Source organism: Mastigoproctus giganteus, chromosome 5 (genome assembly GCF_048544385.1).
Source record: "Mastigoproctus giganteus isolate SK-2022 chromosome 5, ASM4854438v1, whole genome shotgun sequence".
Taxonomy (NCBI): domain Eukaryota; kingdom Metazoa; phylum Arthropoda; class Arachnida; order Uropygi; family Thelyphonidae; genus Mastigoproctus; species Mastigoproctus giganteus.
Window position 1 is genome coordinate 123,117,359 of NC_143579.1, and position 27,806 is coordinate 123,145,164.

At 38.7% G+C, this 27,806-nt stretch overlaps 1 protein-coding gene across 1 annotated transcript in view; it reads right to left on the reverse strand.

The window, feature by feature from the left end:
* The window catches only part of Roe1 (grpE protein homolog, mitochondrial Roe1), a 51,393-nt gene that overhangs the window by 12,370 nt on the left and 11,217 nt on the right, over nucleotides 1-27,806 (reverse strand). The window contains exon 2 of the mRNA XM_090373441.1: nucleotides 13,851-14,046. Within this exon, the coding sequence (XP_090229567.1) occupies nucleotides 13,851-14,046 (196 nt within the window). The remainder of the gene's footprint in view (nucleotides 1-13,850; nucleotides 14,047-27,806) is intronic.

Consider the following 27,806-nt stretch of genomic DNA (forward strand, 5'->3'; position numbering starts at 1 on the left):
CTCAACTATGGATCACCTTCACGTAATATCACAGCTAATGAAGAAAGCAAATGAATATAAAACACCATTATGCCTGGCATTTGTGGATTATGAAAAGGCATTTGACTCCATACAGCATAAGGCAATGTTTCGGGCACTGGAAAGACAAGGCATAGATACTCCGTATATTATGATTTTGAAGAAAATATATGAGAGTGCTACATCCTTTATTAGACTAGACAAAGACAGTAGCAAATTTAAAATCGAGAAAGGAGTTCGACAAGGAGACACAATATCTCCGAAGCTGTTTACTGCTGCCCTTGAGGAAGCTTTCAGAAGATTAGACTGGTCACAGAAAGGATTCAACGTGAACGGAGAATACCTAAACCATTTACGATTTGCAGATGACATTGTGGTTATAAGCCACGATCCCAAAGAATTAGAGGAAAATCTTAATCAGTTATGCACAGCTAGTAAGGATTTTGGACTAAAGATGAATATGGCTAAAACAAAAGTAATGATGAACAAGTATGCCACGGAAAGGGAAATAATGATTGAAGGAGCAGTAATTGAAAAGGTGGAGTCATATACTTATCTGGGACAAGTTATTAGCTGTAATAATGATAAATGGCTGGAAGTCAAGAGAAGAATAAATTTTGGATGGATAGCATTCAGGAAATATAGTCACATACTGAAGAGCAATATCCCAGTTTGTCTGAAACATAAAATAATGAATCAATGTATACTTCCCACCATGACTTATGGAAGTGAAACTTGGGCACTCACCAAAAGAATGGAAGCTTATATTGGGAATCAGACTGTTAGATAAGAAGAGAAACACATGGATTAGGCAGCAAACTCAAGTAAAGGACATTCTTATCAAAACTAAAGAACTAAAATGGTCCTGGGCAGGACACATAGCTCGAAGACATGATGACAGATGAACTAAGAAAATAACAGAATGGTACCCAAGAGGAGCTAGAAGAAAACCTGGAAGACAAAGGCGGAGATGGATAGATGAAATTCATGAGTTTTTGAGTAGTAAATGGATGGCCAGTGCTCAAAACAGAAGGAACTGGAAAGTTGCTGGAGAGGCCTTCATCCTACAGTGGATTGAGAATGGCTGATGATGATGATCTATGTGAATTGGCCTTTTTCATATTTGAAACAAACAAAGATGAAGAATCGCTCTTCTCTTATGGACTTGCATACAGAAGGTTCTTTACGGTTGGCCTTATCACTGTACATCCCCAATTTTGAAAGGTTGGCAGATGACTTGAAGACACAAACTTCGTATGAATTTAAAATAAGAATTCTGAATGTATTTAATTTTAAAATTTATAAACAACATTTTTCAATGTGTTGATTAACTTTTCTAACCATGTGCAATGAAATTCTTAAGATGGTAGACTGCATCATATTTTTGAAGAAAAAAAGATCACATCACAAATTAAGTTGGATACCCCTGCTATAGACCCATAGCTCTACTCCCGGTAATGGGGACAATACATGAGAGATTAATCTACAATAGAATCTTAACTTATTATACTGAAGCAGGGCATCATTCAAACAATCAGTATGGTTTTAAGCAGGTTAACTCTACAGAGGATGCCATGCATCACCTACTGACAACAGTTAAAATTACAGAGAAAAAATATATGCTGGCAATTTCTATTGACTTTGCTGGGGCATTTGATTCGCTCTGGTGGCCAGTGTCTTCAGAAGACTTTGCCAGACAAATGTCTCAAACAATCTCAACAAGGTAATAAACAGCTACCTTAAAGGCAGAAGTGTCTCAGTACACGCAAGGTTCCAGGAGTTGACAAGCAGAGCATGTCAACTCCTGGAACCCTTAAGGCTACCTGCAGAGCTCAATACTTGGCCTTCCCTTCTGGAACACTGTTCTGGATGAATTTCTGGCTTTGGATCTGGGCCTAGTGGAAAACCTAGCCTTGGCAGATGGCTTGATTATCCTTGTAAAAGGTAACGTGCAAGTGGTTGTAGAGCAAAGATAAAATGCCGCCCTCATACAACAGCAGGAGTGGGCAGGCATAATTGCCAGGATCAGTCGAGCAGACTGGGGAGCTCAAAAGAAAGACCCTGACAATCAAATACCACGGAGTGTTCCTACTTGTTATAACCTAGTTAAATGCATGGTTCACCCACTCGGCCATAGGGACAGAAATAAGTTAGAATCAATACATATACTTCTCAATATAACCAGAGCATGTTGTACTGCAAGCACACCTGCACTGCAGGTGCTGGCTGGCACTATCCCACTTTACTTGGAAGCAGCCAAAAAAAGGCTTATATTATAGACTTAAAAGGTGCATACCCACAGATTTTTTTGGATAGCCCTTGATACAGCCAACACCATCAAGGCTGAACGGAAAAGAATAGCCACAAAGCTCTGAGCTATGGTAAACATATTGAGAGCAGGAAACCAGGTTACCAAAAGGTTTCTCCCACAGGTGGCAACGATTAGCCCAAAGCCACCAAAGTGATATGCCCTTGGACTCTTACTACCTTTATATTATTATTATTAGCCATATGGTGCAACGAAGCCTAAGGCTTATGCTGCACCAGCCAAAAAAAAAAAAAATTTCAGTACCCTGAAAAAGAGACAGAGAGGAATGATGATATCCAGCTCAGGACGACCCTAGGTGTGCCAAGCCCATATTCACCAGATGTGAGCCCCTTGAGTTAATATTGACAAGTAATGGCTCCCTAAAGGCAAAATTAACCTCTTTACGGCTGAGTGATGACCCAAACTGTACCTGTGGTGAGAGTGAACACTGGACACATTCTATATGAATGTATAATTTATGACATCCCCAGAACCCAGTTAATAGTACAGATTGCTGGTCTCCCTTTCCAGGGGAGAAGAAAATCTATTCAAATGGAAGAAGAAAATCATAAAGCATTCACAACCTTCATGCAAAAATCTCGCAGATCTAACCAAAGAAGGGCAATTCGGACCCTGAACAGTTAAACAGTAATCAATAGCCAAAAATGCCAATGTTTCCCACCACGCCCAGATGATGACTTTAAAAAACTGTCAGGATAGCTGTATTCAGTGCCCTGACAGTAACCTGATAAGACTAAACCAGATTCACCAGGGTACACCCAGAACTACCCTGCCACCTGGAGCCCCACACTAAATAAGTAGCATGTAGGGGAAGGAGATGTACAGGTAGCCAGGGAGGAAGATTAGCTGAAAAATATTAGTAAGCTAGTATCGAGGAAATGCAATGCAGAATGAATGAGAGGATAAAAGACAGAGTGAATAGGCTGGGCATTGAGTGAAATAGAAATAATGGCAAAAGGGAATAAATGGTAGTTTTGGTGAAAGAGAATATTATTAGTACAGTAGACTCTCGACTTTCCAGGATAGATGGTAAAATAAAAATCCCGGTTAATCCAAAAGTACAGTATGTCCCCAACATACATTCAAGGAATTCTTATGCGAGTCTAGTTTTACATAACTCGGGAATGACTAATAAAACATTGCTCCTATATCCGTGATATGCCAAAATTACAAAAACCACATAATATCCTCAGAAGAATGAAGAAAAATAGTTATATATTTTTTATATATTAGTTAAATATATAGAAAAAACAGTTATATATTTTTAATTAGTTCAATTAAAAACTTTATCTGGGGACAGCAGTGAAGTTGCTGGAGTGGTACATAAGAAAAGAAAACATTAAAGGAAGAAACTGTACAGTAAAAACTGATACGTATTTCGTAGCCTTGGTCACTTCGCTTCTCGTATTCTGTCTTTCTCCTTTATTATTGTATTCACCGTTGACATATCTAAATTCCGCACGATACTTGTTCATGTTTGATCATTTTCAAACATCCTTATTTTAATTTTCTGATCCAAATCGATCGCTTTCTTTTTTTTTTTTGATAGATTTACTAGTACCGCTGTCACTTATTCTCTTAGTCGGCACCATGATAACGGTCAAAATGATGATTGGTTGATGATTGGTTGGTTTTTAGGAGCATTAGCAACTAAGGCCATATTGCTCCGGGATATGCGGTGGTCATTCCTTGACCTTTCCGCATCCTCCGTATTTGGTGGTGACGGGCTCGAACCCCGGTCTAATCAAGAAGTGTGTGCTGCACACTGCTGCTCCTTCCCACCTGGCTACGGAGGTGCCTCACGGTCAAAATGAAATTTCTGTAAAGAATTTCACAGGGTTAAGGCGAAAACTCACTATTATCACCGAATGCGAGCTCACATTTTACTAAAGCACATTTATGGAAGTAGTCACTGCCATAAAACAAAAACAATTTACACTTTCTGGGTTATTGGGCTTTTCTGTTAGTTTGAATTTTTATTGGCGCATTAGCAACTAAGACTATAATGCGCTTTTTGTTAGTGCATCTAATTATAAACAGGTAGTAAACTCGATTGTATTGCATTTGCGATAATACCGATAGCTGGAATTCTGTAGGATTTTACGTTATTATGGTGAAATGTGTGTCCCCTTCACTGAAATCTTCAGTCATATAAAAAAAAAAAACACTTAAGAATCTTCTCTTCATTCCTATTTTTAAACTTTTACTCCATATCCCACTTGTGGAATTTGTGTGTGGCGTGATCATCATTACTGATTGCTTATTATTATTTTTCCGTTTTAAATTTTACAATCCTAAAAAAGAAAAAAAAATTGAATGAAAAAAATTAAAGCAAGTTCGAAGTTACATAAGTCAGGGACTTACTACAATATATCCAAAAATATTCAGCAACCTATGTAAAAAATATGGTCATGGATAAAAAACTTACCATGCACTACCCGCGTGTCCAATACAATGCTTCCATTTATTTTTTTAGATGTCAATTTTAAATCTAAATGCTTCCCTTTATTTATTAAAATTTCATGCATGGTTTGGTCACCAACATGATAATGGTTCTTTAGAGATTCAACGGATGCACCATTTTCAAACTTTTTAATAATTTCAAGTTTTTGTTTAATTAGAACACAACTCGTTTGCTTTTACCCATCATTTTTGCGATTTCTAAACAAAAAAAAATTTTCGTTATCCCTGACAAACAATGAAACAAAATTTTTAGCGTCACGGTTGGGTGTGAAGACAGTGGGGGTTGCAAAATAATCTCCCAATGACGACTTTATAATGCCCTGCTTGTTGCTTATTTACGACTTGCAAAACATCTGTTTATATCTATTCTAGTTATTACTTGAATTTTATGATTTCTGGTCGGTTTTTTTTTTTTTTTTTTTTTTTATTTGGAGCCTTGAAGATTATGGTCCATTTTCATCAACATGAATTGTTGAGGAGGCTTCCATCCTGCAGTGGGTTGATAATGGCTGCAGTTTTTTTGTTTTTTTTTAATTTGTGATGCTGTATATACTGTAAAAAATTTTTTTGGAATATTGCAACGTTTACGCTCTTTATTTTCTGCATTTACAAAAAGATGGGAAATTATGGAAAGCATTTAAATATTACGCTCAAACCATTGTGTGATACTCGTTGGGAAGCCAAAAATAGATTCAGTAAAAGCTATGTATAAACAATTTGAACAAACTGGTAGTGCCCTTGAAGAACTTATTGACACTAGTAATGATAACGCAGTAGTATCCAAAACTCAAAGTTTATTAAATTCATCAGCTGTTGGCGCAAACTCGTAAACCATTCATATTAAGTTTAACAGTATGGTTTTCAACATTGTCTAAAATTAATAATGCAGGTCTACCATCACTAATCCGGTTCCACCGCTAATTCGGACATAAGAATGGAACGAAGGGTTGCTCTTACGAAGAAAGGCTTAAGTTTTGCAAATTACAGTGTCTGGAGACTAGGCACCGGCAAGGTGATCTGATAGAGGTGTACAAAGCCTTGAATGGTTTGAGCATGCTCAATGCTGATGGGATACTGCCTCTTGCTCAGAATAATCACCTGAGAGGGCATAAATTCAAATTGAGGAAGGACGGATGTAGGATAGATGTGCGGAAATTTGCCTTTAGCCAGCGGGTAGTTGGTTGGTGGAACAAACTTCCATCCCTTGTTGTGGAAGTTGATAGCCTAAATAAATTTAAGGCTCAGCTGGACAGGTATTTCAAACGAACAGAGGTGTGAAGTGGAAGGGTTTTTTTTTTTTGGTTTTTTTTTTGGCTGATTCTGCATAAGCTTGCTTTCTTGCATCATATGCCTCTACTAATGCTAATAATTTCCACGAACGTAATTTCAAATTTCCCCGGTTGGCGCACCAACCTGCCACTACTGTTTTGGTGGCATCGGTTGCAGCATCAGCTGTTGGTGCAAACTCGTGAACACTGGCAAGCCATTCCCACTTGTTTTTCTGCATTTATTATTATAACCTGATCACATTTAGCCCCAAGCATGGTTCCAATGCATAAAGGAAGTGCCTCTTGTGGTGTAAAGCGCAAACACCGTACATTGTCCATAATAGATAAAGTTGAACTTCTGAAAAAACTCGACAGCAGTGTGTCTGTCAGAAGTTTAACTCTGCTTAATTGTAAATTCCAGCAATTTCTCTCAGTTCCTCTTATTTTAGTAATTTTCTTTTAGCCATTCCTTTTTAGATATTTTTTATTATTATTTTTTTTTTACAACACACTTGTACAAACTTGCGGAAAAACATGACACAATATGATGGATAATACAGCATGCTGACGAACTTGTTTTCACAAAATATCTAACAATACTGACAAACTTATTGCAATGTTTAAGAGTTTATTTTATCACAATTAGTTTTATAGCAGCGCTCGCTGCGCATGCAATAAACTAATCACAAACAACCTTCATATGTATGCCGTAATAGCATCACAAGTACATGGCCGACACGGCTTCTCAAGATTTAACTTACTGGACCGTGTGGGCCACATATATGCAACATAAAAAAAAAAGACTTTTTTTTATATTTTAAGCGAAAAAGCGACAACACTGACATGACAATATTTATTTTAGAATTACTAATCAAATTATTTGCTAAATATTTTTTGGCCCGTGGGGAATTTTTTTCTTAAACTAGCTTGGTGGTCAACGTGTTAAAGGTAGGATGAAGTGGTTAGCTGTTGGGTAAAGTGTATATGCTAAAATAACCACCGGTGATCCGGCAAACTCACTAATCCGGCACCCCACATGTCCCAATGCATCCAGATTAGTGATGGTCGACCTGCATTAACAAATTATTGCAAACAAAACCAATTATATTTGATTCAGCTTTAAATTTAATAAATAAAATTAAAAACGAAATGGTAAATTTAAGATCACAATTTGACGAATTCTTAAATGAAGCGAAGAATGTAGCATGAGTATTTCAGAGAGTTTTCCTGAGACACGAGTTAGTAAAAAGAAAAGATTATTTTCTGAATTTGCAGAAGGTGAAGTATCAAAAAATCCTGTGGAAGAATTTAGGTACAATTTTTTCAATATTGTAATTGATACAGTTATTGGTGCAAATAGAAGAAAGATTCAAAAATATATCTAAAATTATTTCCAGTTTTAAATTAATAACAGATACAAAAAAAATTAGAAACAAATCACGGGATTTTGTAAAATTTTATAAAAAAGATGTAGACGAAAATCTAATTCAAGAAATTATTTCATTAAAAGAATTGATTTTGAATGAAAAAGATATAAATTGTGCACAGGATATATTGCAATATATACTAAATAACAATTACAATGAACTTTTTCCCAATATATTAATTGTACTAAGAATTTTCTTTACATTGCCTATGACTGTAGCAAGTGCAGAACGTTCTTTTAGCAAATTAAAGCTAATTAAAAATTACCTTCGTTCAACAATGTCTGCAGGATGATTAAACACACTTGCTATATTAAGTATCGAGAAAGACATTAAAGATTGTGATTTTTCTTGTATTATTAATGATATGGCAATAAAAAAGTCACATACAGTATTTAAAAATGTTAAGTAAACCTTAATTATTGAATAAGATATTTCTTATGTATTTATAATTACAGTGTGTTATATGTATTTATGATATTAATATATCTGTGTATTTTTTTGTTATGTATTGGTTGTGATTATTAAAATTCTAACAAAAGTATGATAAAGTATTTATTTAATATTGACGTCTATATGTCTGTGTGTTGACGGTTCTTCAAAAACTATTGGACAGAGTTGAACAGAGAGCGAGTCTCCTCGAATAAAATTTGTTTGATTATTTTCTTTTCTTTATTATTATTATTATTTTATTTTTTTCCAAAAAGATGTTAGGCTTTTTAATCGTTGAGAAATTTGTTGGGGCCCCTTTATGGAGAAGGCCAGGCCTGACCCATACAGTAAATAATATCATATACTAGAATAAGAAAATATAAGCTGGCCTCAATTAACGTGATTAATTCGTCCCACGAGCGCATTGACAAAACGGAAATGCATTAATCGAATATAATAATCAATAGTAAAAATTATAATTGGTCCTTGACCCTGAATGCCCATAAAAAATTTTAAAAATACCCTTTAAATAACTTTTTAACTGTATACCATGTAAGAGATAATGAAAATATTTACTGAATTAAATGTTTATTGCATAAAACAGAGGTTCCCAAACTGTGCGCCGTGGAATATTTTAAATTTTCGAGGGAAACAGCAATACTCAACATCTGTCAGACACCGCACAAATTATTAGGTCGGGATAGTTCAGTTTCAACATCACTTATTAAGTTGGTTGGACCTAACTACTTAATAAACGGAACTGTTAGGTATTTCTTTTGGTGTGGGTGTGCCGTGAAAAAATTTGAGACACTAAGGGAGGCGTGAACCGAGAAAGTTTGGGAACCTCTGACATGAAATACACAATGAAGAAATGACTGTTGCGGAAATATTTGAACAGTGTTGACTTTCTTTTCATCAATCAATTTCCGACAGCCGACAACAATCTTCTCTGGGCCCTGGCGAAATAAATATCGCAGGGAACCTCGATAGTTTGAGGTTCTCTGCGATATTAAAGATTATCTAGTTCTTTTACCATTATCTCCTTTGCGGTAACATTTTCATCTAGCTCATTTATAAAAATTTGAATTTTTAAATGCAAGTCTGCATTGACTTTATTATTGGGAGACAAACAAGTAACATGTCTTCTTCCGATGGTTGATGGAACACACTGAAGCGGGCAGCAGGCACACGTTTGTTTATTGCCCGTCTGACGTACAGTAAGCTTAACGCACAATTCAAATCTTTTTTAACTATCGCATAAAAGAAAAGATCACGTTAACTGGAAATTTGCATCGTGTAAAGTGAAAAGTGGTATAATTTTTTCAAATAGCAGTAACTGAAACACGAGTGAATCGAACTCACATTATGCGAGGCCTGGCTGTACAGTAGAGCCAGTAGAAGCAGTAACTAAAATAAATTTAATAAGTTTTCAATACAACAAAGAAGCTTTTGGGGTAACGAACCCCTTCCTCAACAAGAAAGGTACATACATACAGAAATGCAAACATAACATAAAACGTTAGGTATGGAATTAACTAAACTAAATAGGCTGTGCGTGCTCAGATGACTGGGAGAGTGCGTACATAAATGTGAGTGTTCAGTCACTTACTAGGCCAGATCAGGTGATTGTTGTTGGTAAGCAATGCACATATGGGATTGCTGCCAGCATTTGTCGAGCTTCAAAACTACTGACTCCAAATTTGGTTGTAGCCTTGTACCTCTAATGCAATTTAAAACTTTGTGACAGCTGGATATATTTAGGGACTCTAACCATAGGCAGTGATAGTAGTGTTGAGAATGGTCAATCACCTCAATATCATGCCTGCAGTTGAGGTTATGCTGAGGTGACCAAAAATGCTCTGCAATTGCAGTGCTCAGTCACTCAGGTGGATGGACCTGTCATGTTCTGCGAGGCAGTCCTGAAGATGTCCGGAGCTTTCCCCCTACACAGCAGCTGCCACAATCATGGCAAATGATCCGGTACACAATGCCGCTGCATAAGAGAGGGACGATGGGCATTTTACTCTCGAGACCAGAGATTATAAACACCTACCAGGAAGTTGTATGCATCTCGCGCAGTACTCACGTAAGATCTTAGAAATCTGGTCTGAGGCGCCCAGGTAATATGGAATATAAGCAGCAGATTGTTATGTTATTTGGTTTTTAGGAGCATTAGCAACTAAGGCCATATTGCTCCGGGATATGCAGTGGTCATTCCCTGACCTTTCCGCGTCCTCCGTATTTGGTGGTGATGGGCTCGAACCCCGGTCTAATCAAGATGCATATACTACGCACTGTTGCTCCTTCCCACCTGGCTACGGAGGCACACCACACAGATTGTGTCACTGTCACGAGGGCCTCAGGTGAGTTGCAAGCTCTTGTGCCTGTACTAAGCACCTGCCTAACACATGGGCTGGGCGCCTCCGTAGCCAGGTGGGAAGGAGCAGCAGTGCGTAGCACACGCTTCTTGATTAGACCGGGGTTCGAGCCCGTCACCGCCAAATACGGAGGATGTGGAAAGGTCATTCAGGGAATGACCACCGCATATCCCAGAGCAATATGGCCTTAGTTGCTAATGCTCCTAAAAACCAAATAACAAACAACAAACAAACAACACATGGGCTGGGTATCCAGCCCATGTTAGGTGAGGTCAGCTTTTACTCTAGAAACCTCGACGCGTCTGGCTTCCTCTGAGCTGGAATGACTCCAAGCTCAAGAGAGTAGAGCGTGTGCAGTGCCATTCAGGTGACAAGGGGCATGGGCTGACCGGTAGTTTGTGAATTACCCACAGCACATTAGTTTCCAGTATACTGAATGCTCACCAGACGAGTGCTCACCAGGACATCTAGGAAAGGAAGGGTCCCGTTCACTACCAATTCTAAAATGAACTGGATGAAGGGGGATAGGGAGTTGAGGTACTCTAACAGCGGCGCATCCGAACCCTGGAGGATGATGGTGAAAACATCATCTACATACTTGCACCACATGGTGATTGGTACCGGTGGGTTCAGGAATATGCATTCCTCTAACTCCTCCATTGCAAATGTTGGCAACGACAGAGTTGACAGGCATGCCCATAGTCATACCATGTATCTGTTTGTAGAGTCACCAAATGTGATGACACTGCCCGGCAAACACAGGTTAAGGGCGGCACAGATATCTTCCGTAGATAGTGATGTTCTATCCGATATGCTGGGGTCATTCTCTAAAAGCTGTCTGGCACATATGATGGCCTGTTGGACTGTAATGGAAGTAAATAGGGAGACAACATCAAAGGATGCCATGATCTCATTATCAGGAACTGTAAGGTGTTTGATGAGGCAAAGGAACTCCTCATTGTTGGAGACTGTGGACAGTATCTCTCACTAGGGGCGTTAGGAGACGGGTGAAGTGTTTTGACAGCTCGTAAGTTGGTGAATTGCAACAGGAGACGATGGGCTGGAGACGGTCACCTGGTTTATGCACCTTTGGCAGGCCATAAAATTGCAGGAGCTGGCAGCCCATGGCATGCAACTGCCAATGTATTAACCTGGAGATCTTCCCCAATTTGAACCGCTTGTAAATCTTGGACTCTAGTCGCCCCCCAAGACCTTGATGGGAGGGTCACGTACAGGTTCGTAGACATCAGGATCGAGCAGGAGGGCGAGAGTATTTGAACAAGGCTCTTGCCTTGTTCAAATACTCCGAATGATCCAACACAACTGTGCAGCATTCCTTGTCGGCTGGAAGGACGACAATGGTGTTGTCTTTCTTGATGGAGTTAAGAGAAGCTTGTTTTCGGCAGCTAGCAAGCCATACATATCGAAGAACAGAAGCCATCCTGAAGCATATATCATTAGCAGTCTCTTCAGGGAGATGGGCTAAGGATGCCTCCATTCCCATGGCAATTTGCAAGATTGGCGGTCTCAAAGATTGAAAGGTAGTAGTAGTAGTGGCATGTGATGCAAGAACGCAAGTGTATGAGCTTATGCAGCATCAGCCAAAAAAAAAAAAATCATCCATCCCAGGTGAACTTCGTACCGGAAGCAAGAAGATCGGTCTGATCAGAGGTCAATTGTTTGCTGCTAAGATTCAGGACAAAACTATTGTTGTCAGTAGGATGCGTATGCATTATTGAAGAGTGAGTCTCTCTGATTAGGCTAAGGAACTTACGTTGCTGGCGAGAGCAGCAAGTGTCAGACACATGGTTGGCCTGGCAGAAACGGGTGTGAATTAGGATTGAAGATGCTGATGGGGAGATTAAACCTCTTAGTTCCTGCATGAGTCTGGATTTGTTGAAGCTATCGCTCTGTAGTTCGAGGTGTAGGTAACCAACCCACACTTTCAAGGTTTTAGACTGAAGCTGAAGCAGGCGCATTTCATATGAGCACTGGGTGACTCTGAGCACACTGCAATTGCACAGCATTTTTGGTTAACTCAGCATGACCTCAACCCCAGGCGCTATAGTGAGGTGATCAACCAATCTTGACACTGCTATCACCACCTATGGTTAGAGTCCCTAAATATATCCAACTGTCACAAAATTTTAAATCACAGTAGAGGTACAAGGCTACAACCAATTTTGGAGTCAGTAGTTTTGAAGCACGATAAACGCTGGCAGCAATCCCATATGCGCACCGCGTATCAACAACAATCACCTGATCTGGTCTAGTAAGTGACTGAACACTCTCGCATTTATGTACGTGCTCTCCCAATTGGCGCCTCCGTAGCCAGGTGGGAAGGCGCAGTAGTGCGTAGCACACACACTTCTTGATTAGACCGGGGTTCGAGCCCATCACCACCAAATACGGAGGATGCGGAAAGGTCAGGGAATGACCACCGCATATCCCGGAGCAATATGGCCTTAGTTGCTAATACTCCTAAAAACCAAATAACAAACAAACAACAGCTCTCCCAATCATCTGAGCACGCACAGCCTATTTAGTTTACTTAATTCCATTCCTAATGTTTTATGTTATGTTTGCGTTTCTGTAGTACCTTTCTTGCTGAGGAAGGGGTTCATTACTCCAAAAGCTTTGTTGTTGTATTAAAAACTTATTAAATTTATTTTAGTTACCACTTTCACTGGCTCTACTGTATTTTCTTCTTCTAAACAATGGAAACCAGTGCCAGGGGCCCATTCTCGTTTAATATCATATACTATTTCTACTCTTATTCAAACTTCATGTACTATACACATGCATGCATGTACTCTTCTGCCTACACATAAAAAATGTATACACAGTAAACTCCCATTATAGTGTTTTCAAAGGAGCCAGCACAAAAATGCACTGTTTTATTTGTTTTGGGTTTATAGCTAATCTGCAAGCATTTTTTACCTTTAAAGAAAAACCTGTGAAGCGGGACCCTCACTTCACAGGTTTAATCGCAGGTCTTGAAGAAAAAAATCACTAAAAGTGTGCTAGTGCTGCTAACATGAGTGTTATAACAGGAGTTCACTATATATTCATGCATATTTCAGAAATGTTTAAGTGGCAAGTTTTTAAGATAAATCATGTTTTATAGATCTGATTCAGCAAAAATCAATCTGCATTTAAATTAAAAATTAACTAGGGAAGCTAGAAATCAAAACACTTCAATCCACATCTGTTGAATGAAGGGTTTTAGTTTCTAGCTTCCCTAGTTAATCTAATTAGATAATATCCACATATGCCTTTTACACAAGAAATAAAATTTATCACCATTTCAAAAGTGAGGTAAATACATATACACATGGGCAATGCTGTGATATCCTTTTTAATAACTTAAGTTTATATTACACAATTTGTGTTTCATTTCACCAACTAAGTATACAAAAAAAAAAAACTGAACTATAGGAGTTAAATATCACAAACGTGGCATGTTTTTATAATTACAAAATTTACATATCATTTAAGTTAAATGAGTTACTTCTATTTCAAACTGAAATACACTTACATCTATTTCATTTATCCTTTCCAATAATTTTTTATACTCTTCTTTTAATGTCTTAACAGCTGGAGATTCAATCTCATCAGCTGATGTTTCCCTTTGGGATTCAGATTGGAGTGATATATCTCTTCCATTTTCTGGAGAGAGGGAATTTTTATCAGATGCAAGAGAACCAGAAGATGCCACAAAAGACCCTTTTCTCCTAAAAGGAAATCAACTCAAAATTCACAAATACAGCATAAGCAATGTTACAAACAATTTTTCTAAAAGGAACAATGTTGTTAGTAATCAATAAAAACAAAAATGATCTGCCTGAGAATGCTTACCATTGAGTGTGAATACCGTGAAAATGCGTACTGGTGAAATGGCTGAAGATGTAGAAAAAAACTGTAGTATCAGAACTCAAAAATAGTAAGTTCTCCAACCAACTTGATGAATCTACATTCGATAGTTCTTCTATTCTTATGGCTTGTGTAAGATATTATAGTAAAACCAAACATAAAATTATTGACAAATTTTTATTTGCAAAATATCTTGAAAGTGATGGAACGGGATTGACAATTTTTCAGTGATTGGAGGAATATTTAAATAAGTATGATATTCCATTTACTAATATAACAGCAGTAGCCACAGATGGCACACCTGCAATGGTGAGCTGTTATTGAGATTTCGCTGCCTTTCTGAAAGAAAAAGTTCAAAGTGCACGTACTATTCATTGTGTGTTGCACTGAAACCATTTGGTGGCAAAAACTCTCAGTGATGAACTGCATGATACTCTAAGAGTGTGTATTAAATCTATTAATCAAATTAGAGCTCATCCTCTTAAATCGCTATTGTTTGCCAAACTTTGTGAAAAAAATTATGAAGTATCAAACCAATTACTCTTGCATACTGAAGTAAGATGGTTGTCTAGAGGTGCAAGTCTACAAAGATTTGTTGAGTTGTTCAACTCAACCCTAGAGTTTCTTACAGATGTTAATGTGTTTTTGAGTGATGAACTGAAGAGAAATAAGAATCATATTTTCTACTTGGCGGACTTATTTTCAAAATTTAATGACATACAGACCCGTCTACAAGGTAAAGATATCACGATTATTCAAGCTTGGACGATTCTTTTAGGCTTCCAAGCTAAATTAGCCTTATTTAAATTATCATTGTTACGAAAAGATTTTCAGTACTTTTCGAATCTACGGCAATTGGAAGCAAAAGATGAAGACTTAGAAATATACACAAAACATCTTCAAAATTTGAGCGATGATTTTAAATTGCGCTTCGCAGATTTTGAAAACATGCACATTCCAGATTGGATTATTACGCATTTTCTGCAGATATTGAAAATATCGAATGTAACTTACAAGATGAACTTACTGAATTGTCAAGTTGATCTTGAAGCTAAGACGCTTTTTAAAAATAGGACTTGAAGTTACTTTTGAACGAATATAAATGTTGTAAAGAAATATCCAAAACTTTCTGAAGCGGTACTCCCCTTTTTGCTTGCATTTCCAAGCTCGTACATGGTTGAAGCTGGTTTCAGCCATGTTAATTCCATTTTAACAAAACAAAGAAATAAGCTAGATATAGAATTCTGTGGCAATTTAAGGCTGAAACTTACTAATTTTGAACCCAACATTGCTAATCTTGTCAAGAGTTCCTTCACATTGACAACGTTAGTAATTTGTATACTAAGTTAATAAAAGTCTTATTTTCATATACTGGGTGATTCACTACCAGTGCGACAAACTTGCAGGAGGTGTAGGGGCACAAAGACGAATCGGAATCACATAGCATTGCAGGGTCTGAAATGACTTCGTCATGTGGTAGAGGACATTGAATGGGAGGTCACGTGAACAGCGATCCCGCTGGCAGTCAGCATTTGCGAACCGGTTCCCGAGGCAGTAGGATGGACGAGTATTCAAACGTTGAACTGGCCGACATGCATCTCGTGTATGGAGCTGCGAACTAACGAGCGCGCCGCTCTGCGCTTGTACCAGGAACATTTCCCGCACAGGTGTGCTCCTCATCATACGATTTTCACCCGTGAGACTGATTGTTTCACGAGAGGTACCATGAATCGAGAGCGAATGGCGAGGACGCCAGACAATGAGGAGAATGTCCTACGTCTTGCCAGAAGGCAATCCGAGTACGAGTGCTCGAACGATAGGCCAACGATTGGGTATTTCCCAATCCACTGTATGGGGGATACTGTCAACAAACCAAATGAGTTCATACGTCCAATCATTGGAGCCTGCGGATTATCCACTCCAGAGGACTTTTGCTACTTGGTTTCTTCAACAGAAACGGTTCGCAAATGCTAACTTCCAGCGGGATCGCTGTTCACGCTGCATTTCGGACCCTGCAATGCTATGTGATTCCGATTCGTCTTTGTGGCCCCTACACCTCCTGCAAGTTTGTCACACTGGTAGTGAATCACCCTGTATATAATGAAGATTGTATTATTGTATTATTATTGTTTTGTTATCTAAATTAAATTTTATATATTATTTATCCCTCCTATCAAATATGTAATGTTAAGAAGGACGTCGAAAACAAAAACGTATCACTTTTACGTTAAGCCAATATAATAATATAGGCATATTATAGTCAAAGTAGCTTATGCGCCATCAAACCCCCATATCAACAACAACAACAATATAATAATATATACTATATTATACATACAATAAAAACTAACTATAAAATAAACAATCTAAAAACTCACATAAACATGTTTTTTGCTTGTTCTATTATAATTACATAATAGTAAAATAGAGGGAGTCGATAAAAAGTCAAGAAACTCTTGAAGGGGTCGATGGTCAAAGAAGTTTGGCGACACCTGGCTTAAATAGATTCAAGGCAGAACTTGACAAACGTTTGGAGCAAGGGGATGGGTGAAATAAGGGATTTTTTTTTTTTTTTTTTTTGGCTGATGCTATATAAGCTTGCTTTCTTGCATCATGTGTCCTTGCTAATGCTAAAAAGGATTCTTCTGCTCCTATGCTTATCTTTGGTGACACTCCGATTTCTAGACAAAATGATATATCTGTTTTCGGGATTACCCTAACTTCTAATCTCTTTTGGCATAAGCACATTACAAATATTGCTTCCTCTGCATCTAAAAAACTTGGTTTCCTCTTTCGCTCTTGGCGTTACCTTTCTTCCAAACAGCTGTTCACTCTGTACAAATCGCAAATCTGCCCTACCATGGAATATTGTTACCACATCTGGTGCGGTGCTCCCAAAACTTCTCTCAGGCTTCTCGATTCCATTCAGAAGAAGGCAGTTAGGTTAATTGATGACTCCTCTCTAAGAGTCTCTGCACTCTGTCTCATAGACATACTGTTTCTGCTGCATGCCTTTTCTACAGATATTTCCATGGTCACTATTCTTCTGAATTGGCTTCTGTAATTCAAGCTCTCCATTTTCAAAACAGTCCGAATACGTGCCGCCACCAGCCAACATCCATTTACTGTCCAACTTCAAATTCACAGAACCAACTTTTCATCTTCCTCGTTTATTCATTCAACTGCCGTTTTCTGGAACAACCTTCCTTCACACGTATTTCCCGAAAATTACAGTCTAATGTCAACAAATATCTTCTTTCGTCTTCTCAACCTCCAACCCAAGCATGGTACTAAGTACTATAGGTTCTAATACCTCCCGTGTTTGGGGTTTTCATAAAAAAAAAAAAAAAGAGGCCTAGAACAAGACAAGTGCCAAATTGCCTTGGGCACTATTACCCTAGTTGGAAAACAAAAAAAAAAAAAAAAAAAAAATTTAAGTATGCTATATGCCAGACAGAAAATTGTGGGAGAACAAATATTCTGTTTATACTCCAGGACAGTCAGAAAAGTTCAAAAGGTAGAAAATAATACAAGAAAATCATGTCATCTGTACTTAACCACATTAACTCAAATGAGCATACTATGGTACAAGCATCGGAGTTAAGTGCCTGGCTACATAATTAAAGTTGGTTAAAACTTTACATGCAGCTAATGATGCTCCATGAACAAGTTATGAGCTTTGCTGTTCTGCTGACTGAAAATGACGTTACCAGCAAACTGGACCACAGGAAAATTAAAACCAATTTTACATTAGATTATATGCTCTTCAAGAGGTCATCAGCATATACCAAAAAATTTGGATTTTCTGACAAGAAAATTTAAGTGCTGCTACAAACAGTTTAGAGGACAAAACTCCACCCTGCAGAACTCCTCTAGTTCCTTTAAGAGTTAGCTGCTCACCATTGAGATAAACCAGCAGTACCCTATTGGTTAGAATTCCAGACAAAGTCTGAAGGTTTCCAGTAATATTGATATGAAACTGCAGTCTGTGCAGGAGATCGTTTACTGAGAGGTTCATCTGGAGCCTTTATGTCTTAATTGTGGATTGTATTTCAAAGAGTTTGGAGCAGGTTAATGAGGGAAGACCACTCACTAATGACTGTGGATATGTAGGTTTATCATCATCAGCCATTTTCAATCCACTGCAGGATGAAGGCCTCTCCAGCAACTTTCCAGTTCCTTCTGTTTTGAGCACTGGCCATCCATTTACTACCCACAAACTCATGAATTTCATCTATCCATCTCCGCCTTTGTCTTCCAGGTTTTCTTCTAGCTCCTCTTGGATACCATTCTGTTATTTTCTTAGTCCATCTGTCATCATGTCTTCGAGCTATGCGTCCTGCCCAAGACCATTTTAGTTCTTTAGTTTTGATAATAATGTCCTTTACTTGAGTTTGCTGCCTAATCCATGTGTTTCTCTTCTTATCTAACAGTCTGATTCCCAATATAATTCGTTCCATTCTTCGCTGTGTAGTTCTCAGCTTCTCTTCCATTCTTTTGGTTAGTGCCCAAGTTTCACTTCCATAAGTCATTGTGGAGAGTATACATTGGTTCGTTATTTTACTTTTCAGACAAACTGAGATATTGCTCTTCAATATGTGACTATATTTCCTGAATGCTATCCATCCAAAATTTATTCTCCTCTTGACTTCCAGCCATTTATTATTATTATTACAGCTAATAACTTGTCCCAGATAAGTATATGACTCCACCTTTTCAATTACTGCTCCTTCAATCATTATTTCCCTTTCTGTGGCATACTTGTTCATCATTACTTTTGTTTTAGCCATATTCATCTTTAGTCCAAAATCCTTACTAACCGTGCATAATTGATTAAGATTTTCCTCTAATTCTTTGGGATCGTGGCTTATGACCACAATGTCACCTGCAAATCATAAATGGTTTAGGTACTCTCCGTTCACATTGACTCCTTTCTGCGACCAGTCTAATCTTCTGAAAGCTTCCTCAAGGGCAGCAGTAAACAGCTTCGGAGATATTGTGTCTCCTTGTCGAACTCCTTTCTCAATTTTAAATTTCATACTGTCTTTATCTAGTCTAATAAAGAAGGTAGCACTCTCATATATTTTCTTCAAAATCATAATATATGGGGTATCTATGCCTTATCTTTGCAGTGCGCGAAACATTGCCTTATGCTGTATGGAGTCAAATGCCTTTTAATAATCCACAAATTCCAGGCATAATGGTGTTTTATATTCACTTGCTTTCTCCATTATCTGTGATATTACATGAAGGTGATCCATAGTTGAGAATCCTGTCCTAAAGCCAGCTTGCTCTTTCGGTTGATTCTCATCAAGTATTCTTTCTAATCTGTTAGTAATGACCCTTGTGAACAACTTGTAGATGTGGGATAACAAGCTAATTGGTCTATAATTTCCAATTTCTGATTTATCTCCTTTCTTATGCAGCAAAACTATGATTGCTTTATTCCACTGCTTAGGCGTCACACCTTTTCTAATGCACTTTGTGAAGAGCCTTCCCGGTTTTTGTGTTATGTCTTTTCCTCCCAATTTTAACAACTCTACAGTAACTTCATCTTCCCCCAGGGCTTTCTGATTCTTCATTTTCTTCAACGCATGTTCTACCTCATCAGGAAGAATATCGGGTATGCGTATGTGTTGCTACTTTGCAATCCATCTTCCCCACTGCTGGCATCATTCCCCTGCTCCTTGTATAATTCTCTATACTAGTCTTCTGCTATTTGAATTATGCCTTCTCTGCTGTTTACCATCGCTATTCTCTCCATTCACATTGACAAGTTTAGGATTTAATTTTGTACTGAAACTGAAATTTTTATTGAAAGTAAATCGAAATCATGACTCAAACCAGAGCAGCAAAGCAAAAGGCTCAAGCTAATGGGAATGCTGTGGCTCAGAGGAGAACCGAGGGGGGCAGCTGCCCTCTGAATCACAGCCTTTTAAGATGCACTATTTGCTTGATGTTTGCGGAGCAGTCAGGTATGGGACATGATACTGCCATGGGGGATGTCTTTGTATGTGTGCGATGCAAGGAGTGTAAGGAAATCAGGCATCAAATCAGCATTGTTATGGGCCTATATGAGAGCTTGAAGAACAGGGTGGATGCCCTCGAAGGATTACAAGTGAGGGGCCCATCAAGCTCTCAGCTGCCCACACCAATGCCAGAGCTTGCACTTGGTTATCGTACAACACAGCGGCAGCCCCCAAGGCAGAATGCGCTGGTCCCAAAGGAACTAGTAGTTGTTGGTGACTCTATTGTCAGGGAAACGGGAAACATGCTTTGTAAAAAGGATAGGTGGAACAGGACCAGGGTATGTCTGCCAGGGGCAAAGGTTGATGACGTTGTAGAGCGGATATCATCTTTTAAGGGCACAAAAGGTGATATAGTTGTACACGTTGGCACTAATGATATTAAGAGTAGGAGACCGGCGAAATTACTTAACAAGTACAGGTCACTGATGAAAAAAGCCGTGAATTAGGGTTGAATTTGAAAGTGTCTGCAATTCTGCCCAGACACAATAGGAGGGAGTATATGATGAGAGCCTTGTCGATCAATTCGGCCCTGGAAAGATTGTGCAGGGCTCAAGGGGTAGAATTATTTTCAGCCTGGTCTGTACTTGTTAACAGGAGAGACTGCTTCTACAGGAATGGGATACACTTAAATAGAAAGGGTGCAAGAATGTTTGCTGATGCTATCGAGGCAGCGTTAGGAGGGTCGGAAAACTGCTAGATTGGGGGGATACAAGGACTAATAGATTAACAGTAGCCACTGGCAGAGGAGAAAGTGATTCTTGCACTGCTTCTATTGGAATGAGCAGCAGCCTGGAAAATAAGATGCAGGATATTTCAGAGACTGCTGGGAATCATTGGGGTACAAGTAAACACATGGGTTGTGTTAGGGTGGCTAAGAGGAAGAGCAGGTTCATGTATACTTGCATGTACACCAATGCTAGGAGTCTAGTAAATAAATTTGATGAATTTGAAGTATTGCTCAAAACATCAAAGGCAGATATTGTTGGGATTTCAGAGACGTGGTGTCACACAGATATAAGGAATGCAGAACTGGAATTTGGGGAGTACAATGTCTACAGAAAGGATAGACAGGATAGGAAGGGAGGAGGGGTTATGCTATTAGTTAAAAAACACATAAAATCCAAGGAAGTGAAGCCAGTCGACATCGCTGGACAGTGCAGTGGCGAGTCAGTTTGGTGTGACATAAGCATTGGGAGATCAAAATTGAGAGTAGGAGTGTGATATAGGCCTAATGACTCTGATGAGTATAATAAGAAACTGTACAGAGATAATAGTGGGCCAGTAAATCAGAGAGTCTTATTACGGGGGATTTTAATTTCCCAAATATTGACTGAAATTTGGGGGCTGGTCACTCGCACACTAGCAAGGCTTTTGTGGATTTATTGGATGATTGTTTTCTACATCAGCATGTTCGGGAGGCAACTAGAGGGAGTAATACTCTTGATTTGATTATCAGTAGTGATTCTTCATGCATCAAGAATCTGCAGATAAATGAACCACTAGGTGGCAGTGATCACAGTGTTCTGAAGTGGGATTTACTCAAAGAGGTAACTACCATTAGGGGTAAAGGGAAGGGGTATTGCTTTCGTAAAGGCGACTATGGTGGACTGAGACAGTATTTAAATTCTATACAGTGGGATCAACTGATGATGTTACCAACAGCAAATTCAAAATGGGAAGCATTCAAAGAACTTATCTTGGAAGCTACTAGGCTTTACATACCAACTAAGAAATATTGTTCAAGGTTTAGGCCTAAATAGATGTCAGATGAACTAATGAGGCATATGGCAGAGAAGAAAAATGCATGGAATACATACAAATTGATCTGTAACCAAGTTACGAAGGAGGTTAGGCAGGCGAAGGCAGATTACGAGAAATCCTTGGCAAAGGATGCAAAGAAAAACAGCAGAGTTCTTTACTTATGTAAACTCTAGAAGGAAGGGGATGAATCAGATTGGTCCACTTGATATCGATGGGTCAACTGTTGATGATCCTGCTCAGGTAGCTAACAAACTAAATTAATATTTTGCATCGACATTCACACATGAGGAGTTATTCAGCGAGGGGAATGCCAGAGGTGTATTCAACTCTGGCAGTAAGCTAGAGAATCTTGTAATAACTGAGAGTAAAGTGGAGGAGAAATTGTTGAAGATAAACACAAGAAAGGCACCTGGGATGGAGGGAATCTATCCAGTTATATTAAAGGAGGCAGCAAAGGATGTAAGCAAACCCTTAGCCATAATTATGAGAGCTTCCTTGGACTCAGGGAAGGTACCCATGGACTGGCGATGTGCAAATGTGACCCCAATTCACAAAGGAGGATCAAAGGCTGACACAAGTAATTATAGATCTGTGAGTTTAACTTCTGTTCCCGGAAAATTAATGGAGGCACTGGTTAAAGAAGCACTGCAGGATCATCTAGACAAGACTTCACTTATAGCTCAGACACAGCATGGTTTTGTTAAGGGGAAGTCTTGCCTGACCAATTTGATTGGATACTATGATGCAGTCACAAAAGAACTGGATGCAGGGAATAACTCTGATATTATATACTTGGATCTTAGAAAGGCTTTTGATACTGTTGCACATGGAAGACTGCTGCACAAATTGGAGCAGTGTGGCATTGGAGGCAAATTGCTGCTATGGATAAAGGGGTGGTTGAGGGGGAGAAGACAGAGAGTGGTAATCAATGGACACTGCTCGTTGTGGACTAATGTTATTAGTAGAGTCCCTCAGGGTTCAGTATTGGTCCTTTATTGTTTTCTGTATTTATAAATGATATTGATGATGGTATATCAAGCTTAATGTCCAAGTTTGCAGACGATACGAAGGTTGGCAGTGTTGTCAAGGACACTACTGACACTATGCTGCTGCAACAGGATCTGGAAAGGTTGAGCAGATGGGCTGAGAGGTGGCAAATGAAGTTTAACATTGACAAATGTAAAGTACTACATATGGGAAACAGCAACCCCAGAGCAACGTATCAACTCTGTGGTACTACACTGACAGTGGTAGAGAATGAAAGGGACCTGGGGGTGGTTGTGCAGGCAGATATGGAGTTCTCTGAGCAGTGCAGACAGGCTGCAAGAGTAGCTCATGGTGTATTGTCAATGATATATAGGAATTTTTCTAGCAGGGATAAGGAGGTGATTATTCCCTTGTATAAGGCAATGGTCAGACCACACCTAGAGTACTGTATACAGGCCTGGAGACCTCATTTCAAGAAGGATGTAGAGCTGCTGGAACGAGTACAGAGAAGGGCAACAAGATTAGTGAATGGAACAAATTGGTGCTCTTACGAAAAAAGGCTTAAGTTTTGCAAATTACAGTGTCTGGAGACTAGGCAGCAGCGAGGTGATCTGATAGAGGTGTACAAAGCCTTGAATGGTTTGAGCATGCTCAATGCTGATGGGATTCTTCCTCTTGCTCAGAATAATCACCTGAGAGGGCATAAATTCAAATTGAGGAAAGACAGGTGTAAGGTAGATGTGCGGAAATTTGCCTTTAGCCAGCGGGTGGTTGGTAGGTGGAACAGACTTCCATCCCTTGTTGTGGAAGTTGATAGCCTAAATAAGTTTAAGGCTCGGCTGGACAGGTATTTCGAACGAACAGAGGGGTGAAGTGGAAGCGGTTATTTTTTATTTATTTATTTTACTTTAATTTTTTTGGATGATGCTGCATAAGCTTGCTTTCTTGCATCAAATGCCTCTACTAATGCTAATGCTATTCTTCAGTTTCAGCATCATTTGTCTTTCTGTATTACTGCTCATGGCTGCTGATTTAAATCCTTTGTTTTCCCTTAATGCTTTTTCTACTTTTCTTGTGTTAAATCTTCTTATGTCCTCTCTGAGTCTCTTTCTAATGGCTTTGCATAACTCAGTATACTCAATTTTCTCCCTGTCAGTGTTTTTCTTGCTTTTCATTTGTCGTCTTCGATTCATCATGACAAGTGTTTCTTGACTAATTTTTTCTTCTTTGGATTTCTTTTTCCCTATAGGTTTCTTGGGCTTTATCACTTTCAGAAAGTTGTAATATTCCTCGTCGATATCTTGGTCCTGAGCAGTCTGCAGAAGCTCAAACTTGTTCTTAAGTTCCAGTACATACTGCTTTTTCTCTTATAGGTTATGTAGGTTATGTTGCAATAAAGATTCTCTCACTTCTCTATGGCTGCAACAGGGATCACTTGTCTTGTATGAATACCTTTTCTGAAAACTTTCAGAAACGAGCACCCAATCAAGATTGGTCTATAATCCTTCAGACATTTTGAGGATTTGGAATTGGTTTGACATAGTAGGATTTCCAGATTAAAGGCATGGAGCCAGTTTTTAGAATTTCATTAAATATGTTTAGGCAAGTGAAAGCTGATTACAAGAAATCCTTGACAAAGGGTGCAAAGAAAAACAACAAAGACTTCTTTACTTATGTAAATTCTAGACGCAAAGGGATGAATCAGATTGGTCCACTTCATATCGATGGTTCGACTGTTGATGATCCTGCTCAGAAAGCTGACAAACTGAATAAGTATTTTGTATCTACATTCACACATGAGGAATTCTGTAAGGAAGGGTAGGACAGAAGATTACTAAACTAACAAGGAGCTAAATAATTTTGTAATAACGGAGAGCAAATTGGAGAAGAAATTGTTGAAGTTAAACATAAAAAAGGCACCTGGGGTGGATGGAATCTATCCTGTTATATTGAAGGAGGCAGCGAGGGAAGTAAGCAAACCCTTAGCCATAATTATGAGTGTCTTTAGATTCATGGAAGGTCCCCATGGACTGGAGTTGTGCAAGTGTATCCCCCAATTCACAATGGGGTGCAAAGGGTGACAAATAAATATAGACCTGTTAGTTTAACTTCTATTCTGGGGAAAATAAGGGAGTCACTGGTTAAAGAAGCATTGCAAGATCATCTAGACAAGACTTCAGTAATATTTCAGACATAGTATGGATTTGTTAAGGGGAGGTCTTGTCTGACCATTTGTTTGGATACTATGATGTAATTACAAAGGAACTGGATGCAAAAAATAATTTTGATATCATATACTTGGATTTCATTAAGTCATTCTACTGTTGGCATTCACAGCGAGCAGACTTGCATATTAGAGCTCTTCATAGATACAGTATAGAAGTATAGATAAAAGGGGATTACAGCAGGATTTCAGAGGTTATTTAGTATACCGTAAAGTTTATTTTAACAAGTTTTTTTCTTTTCCTGTAATAGTTTGATTTTTTTAATATTATAAATATAATTATTTCAAAGTTTCTTTTATTAATAATTAGTAAATTTTAAAATGGTTATTACAAGATCCACCTTGAACACTTCGTCAGAGGGTACCACGACTCATGAAAATAGCCGATGGTGAATCATGATTTTATCCCCTGCAGAACCTGTGACATGTATTTCAAGGTCGACCTAGTAGATAATCTTAGCTCATTTGGAGATTCTTTTCTTTGTCACCGCTGTAAGGAGTGCACCGAACTAAGTTACAATTTGGAGCATTGCTAGAACAATTTGAGTGACTGAAAAAAACGGGTTCTTACCCTCAAGAATAATGTAACTGGGAGCTCGTCAGGGACTCATGACTCTAGCAACATACCAAGTGATGCACTCCCGATTCGGGTTCCAGAACAGAATAACCAGGTGCAAACTAATCTGGTTCAAAAGGACTTTGTTTTATTAGGGGACTCCATTGTCAGGGAAATGGGAAATATTTTTTGTAATAAGGTTAGGTGGACTAGAACCAGAGTATGTCTGCCAGGAGCAACTATTAATGATGTCACCAACAGATTGTCAGATTTTAAGAGGGGTAAATAAAATATTATTATTCATGTGGGGACTAATGACATTAAACATACACGATCTGACAATTTGGTAGACAAATATAGGACCATGCTAAAGAAATGCCACGAGTGGGTCACGATGTCTACGTCTACAGTTCTGCCCATGGCATGATAGGAGGGATTATATACTGAAAGCCTTGTGGATTAACTCAAGACTTGAAGGATCTGCAAGGCTTTTGGGGGGAAATTTCTATCAGCTTGGCCTATCACCCATGAACCAGATGACATAATAGGGCTGACAGTACAGGAAGGAATCAGTAGCAGAAAGTGATCATGGAGTTCTACGATGGAGGGAGAGAGAGAGAGAGAGAGAGAGAGAGAGAGAGAGAGAGAGAGAGAGAGAGAGAGAGAGAGATAGCAGTAGTTAAAGGCAAAAGAATGGGTTATAACTTCAGGAAAGGAAATTACGACAGCTTAAGGTGGCCTCTATTAACTGGGTAGATATCTCAGAGAGAGTGATACCATCGAACTATCGTATACCTTTAAAACATTAATCACTGAAGTCTTGAATGCATATATACCATTAAAAAAAATACTCCACGAGAAGGATTCCAAGTTGGATGAATAAAGAAGTTGCCAGATTACTTGAGAGAAAAAGACGGCATAGAAAAGTTACAGAGTAATAAAAAGTACAGAAGTATGCCACAGAAAAGGTTTAGCTGGCAAAGGCAGATTATGAGAAACCACTGGCAAAGAGAGCAAGGGGGGGGAAGGAATTCTTCACATACAAAAGCAAAGAAGAGAAGAACAAACCAGATTGGACCGTCATGTAATGGACGTGGAATAGTAATGACATTATATGCTGAAAGTCAGATTACTTGATTAACTCAAGACTTAAAGGATCTGCAAGTCTTTGGGGGGGAAATTTCTATCAGCTTGGGCTATTACCCATGAACCAGATGACATGGTAGAGCTGACAGTACAGGAACCAGTAGCAGGAAGTGATCATGGAGTTCTACGGTGGACGATGAAGAGAGAGAGAGGTATTAGATATCCCAGCTGAAGTTGCAGATGAACTCAACAGTTACTTTGCATCAATATTTACAGAAGAAAAACCCTTTACGTCAATGAGAAATTATGGGAGGGAAGTTGAAGAAAACGTAATTAATGATGTTTAAATTTCACATGTTTATTTAATAAAAAAACTTTCGAGCCTACAAGACAGTGAGGCTCCTGGGGTTGATAGCATATACCCTATAATTTTTAGGGAGGAGGCAAGTGAGTGCATTGAACCGTTAAGGCTAATTATGCGAGCATCACTGGACTCGGGAGTGATTCCGTTGGATTGGAAAAGTGCCAATATATCGCCAATACATAAGGGTGATTCTAAGAGTGAAGTGGGAAATTCCCGGCTGGTTAGATTTGACTTCAGTAGCATGGAAAATCATGGAGACTATGATCAAAGTTGGAATTCAGGATCATTTAGATAGAAATGGAATTCTGAAGGATACTCAGCATGGTTTTGTAAAGGGAAAAGCATGTTTAATCTGATTAGCTATTTAGACAGGGTCACTCAAGAGCTGGACTTTGGGAATAATTTTGACATTGTTTATTTGGATTTCAGCAAAGCATTTGACTCAGTTCCACATGAGCGGTTACTTTATAAGCTGAAACAGGTTGGAATCACAGGGAAAATCTTTAGATGAATAGCTGGATGGCTTCAGGGCAGGAAGCAGAGGGTTGTGATAAATGGTTATTCCTCAGATTGGGTTGATTTAAGAAGTAAGATTCCCCAAGGATCAGTAGTAG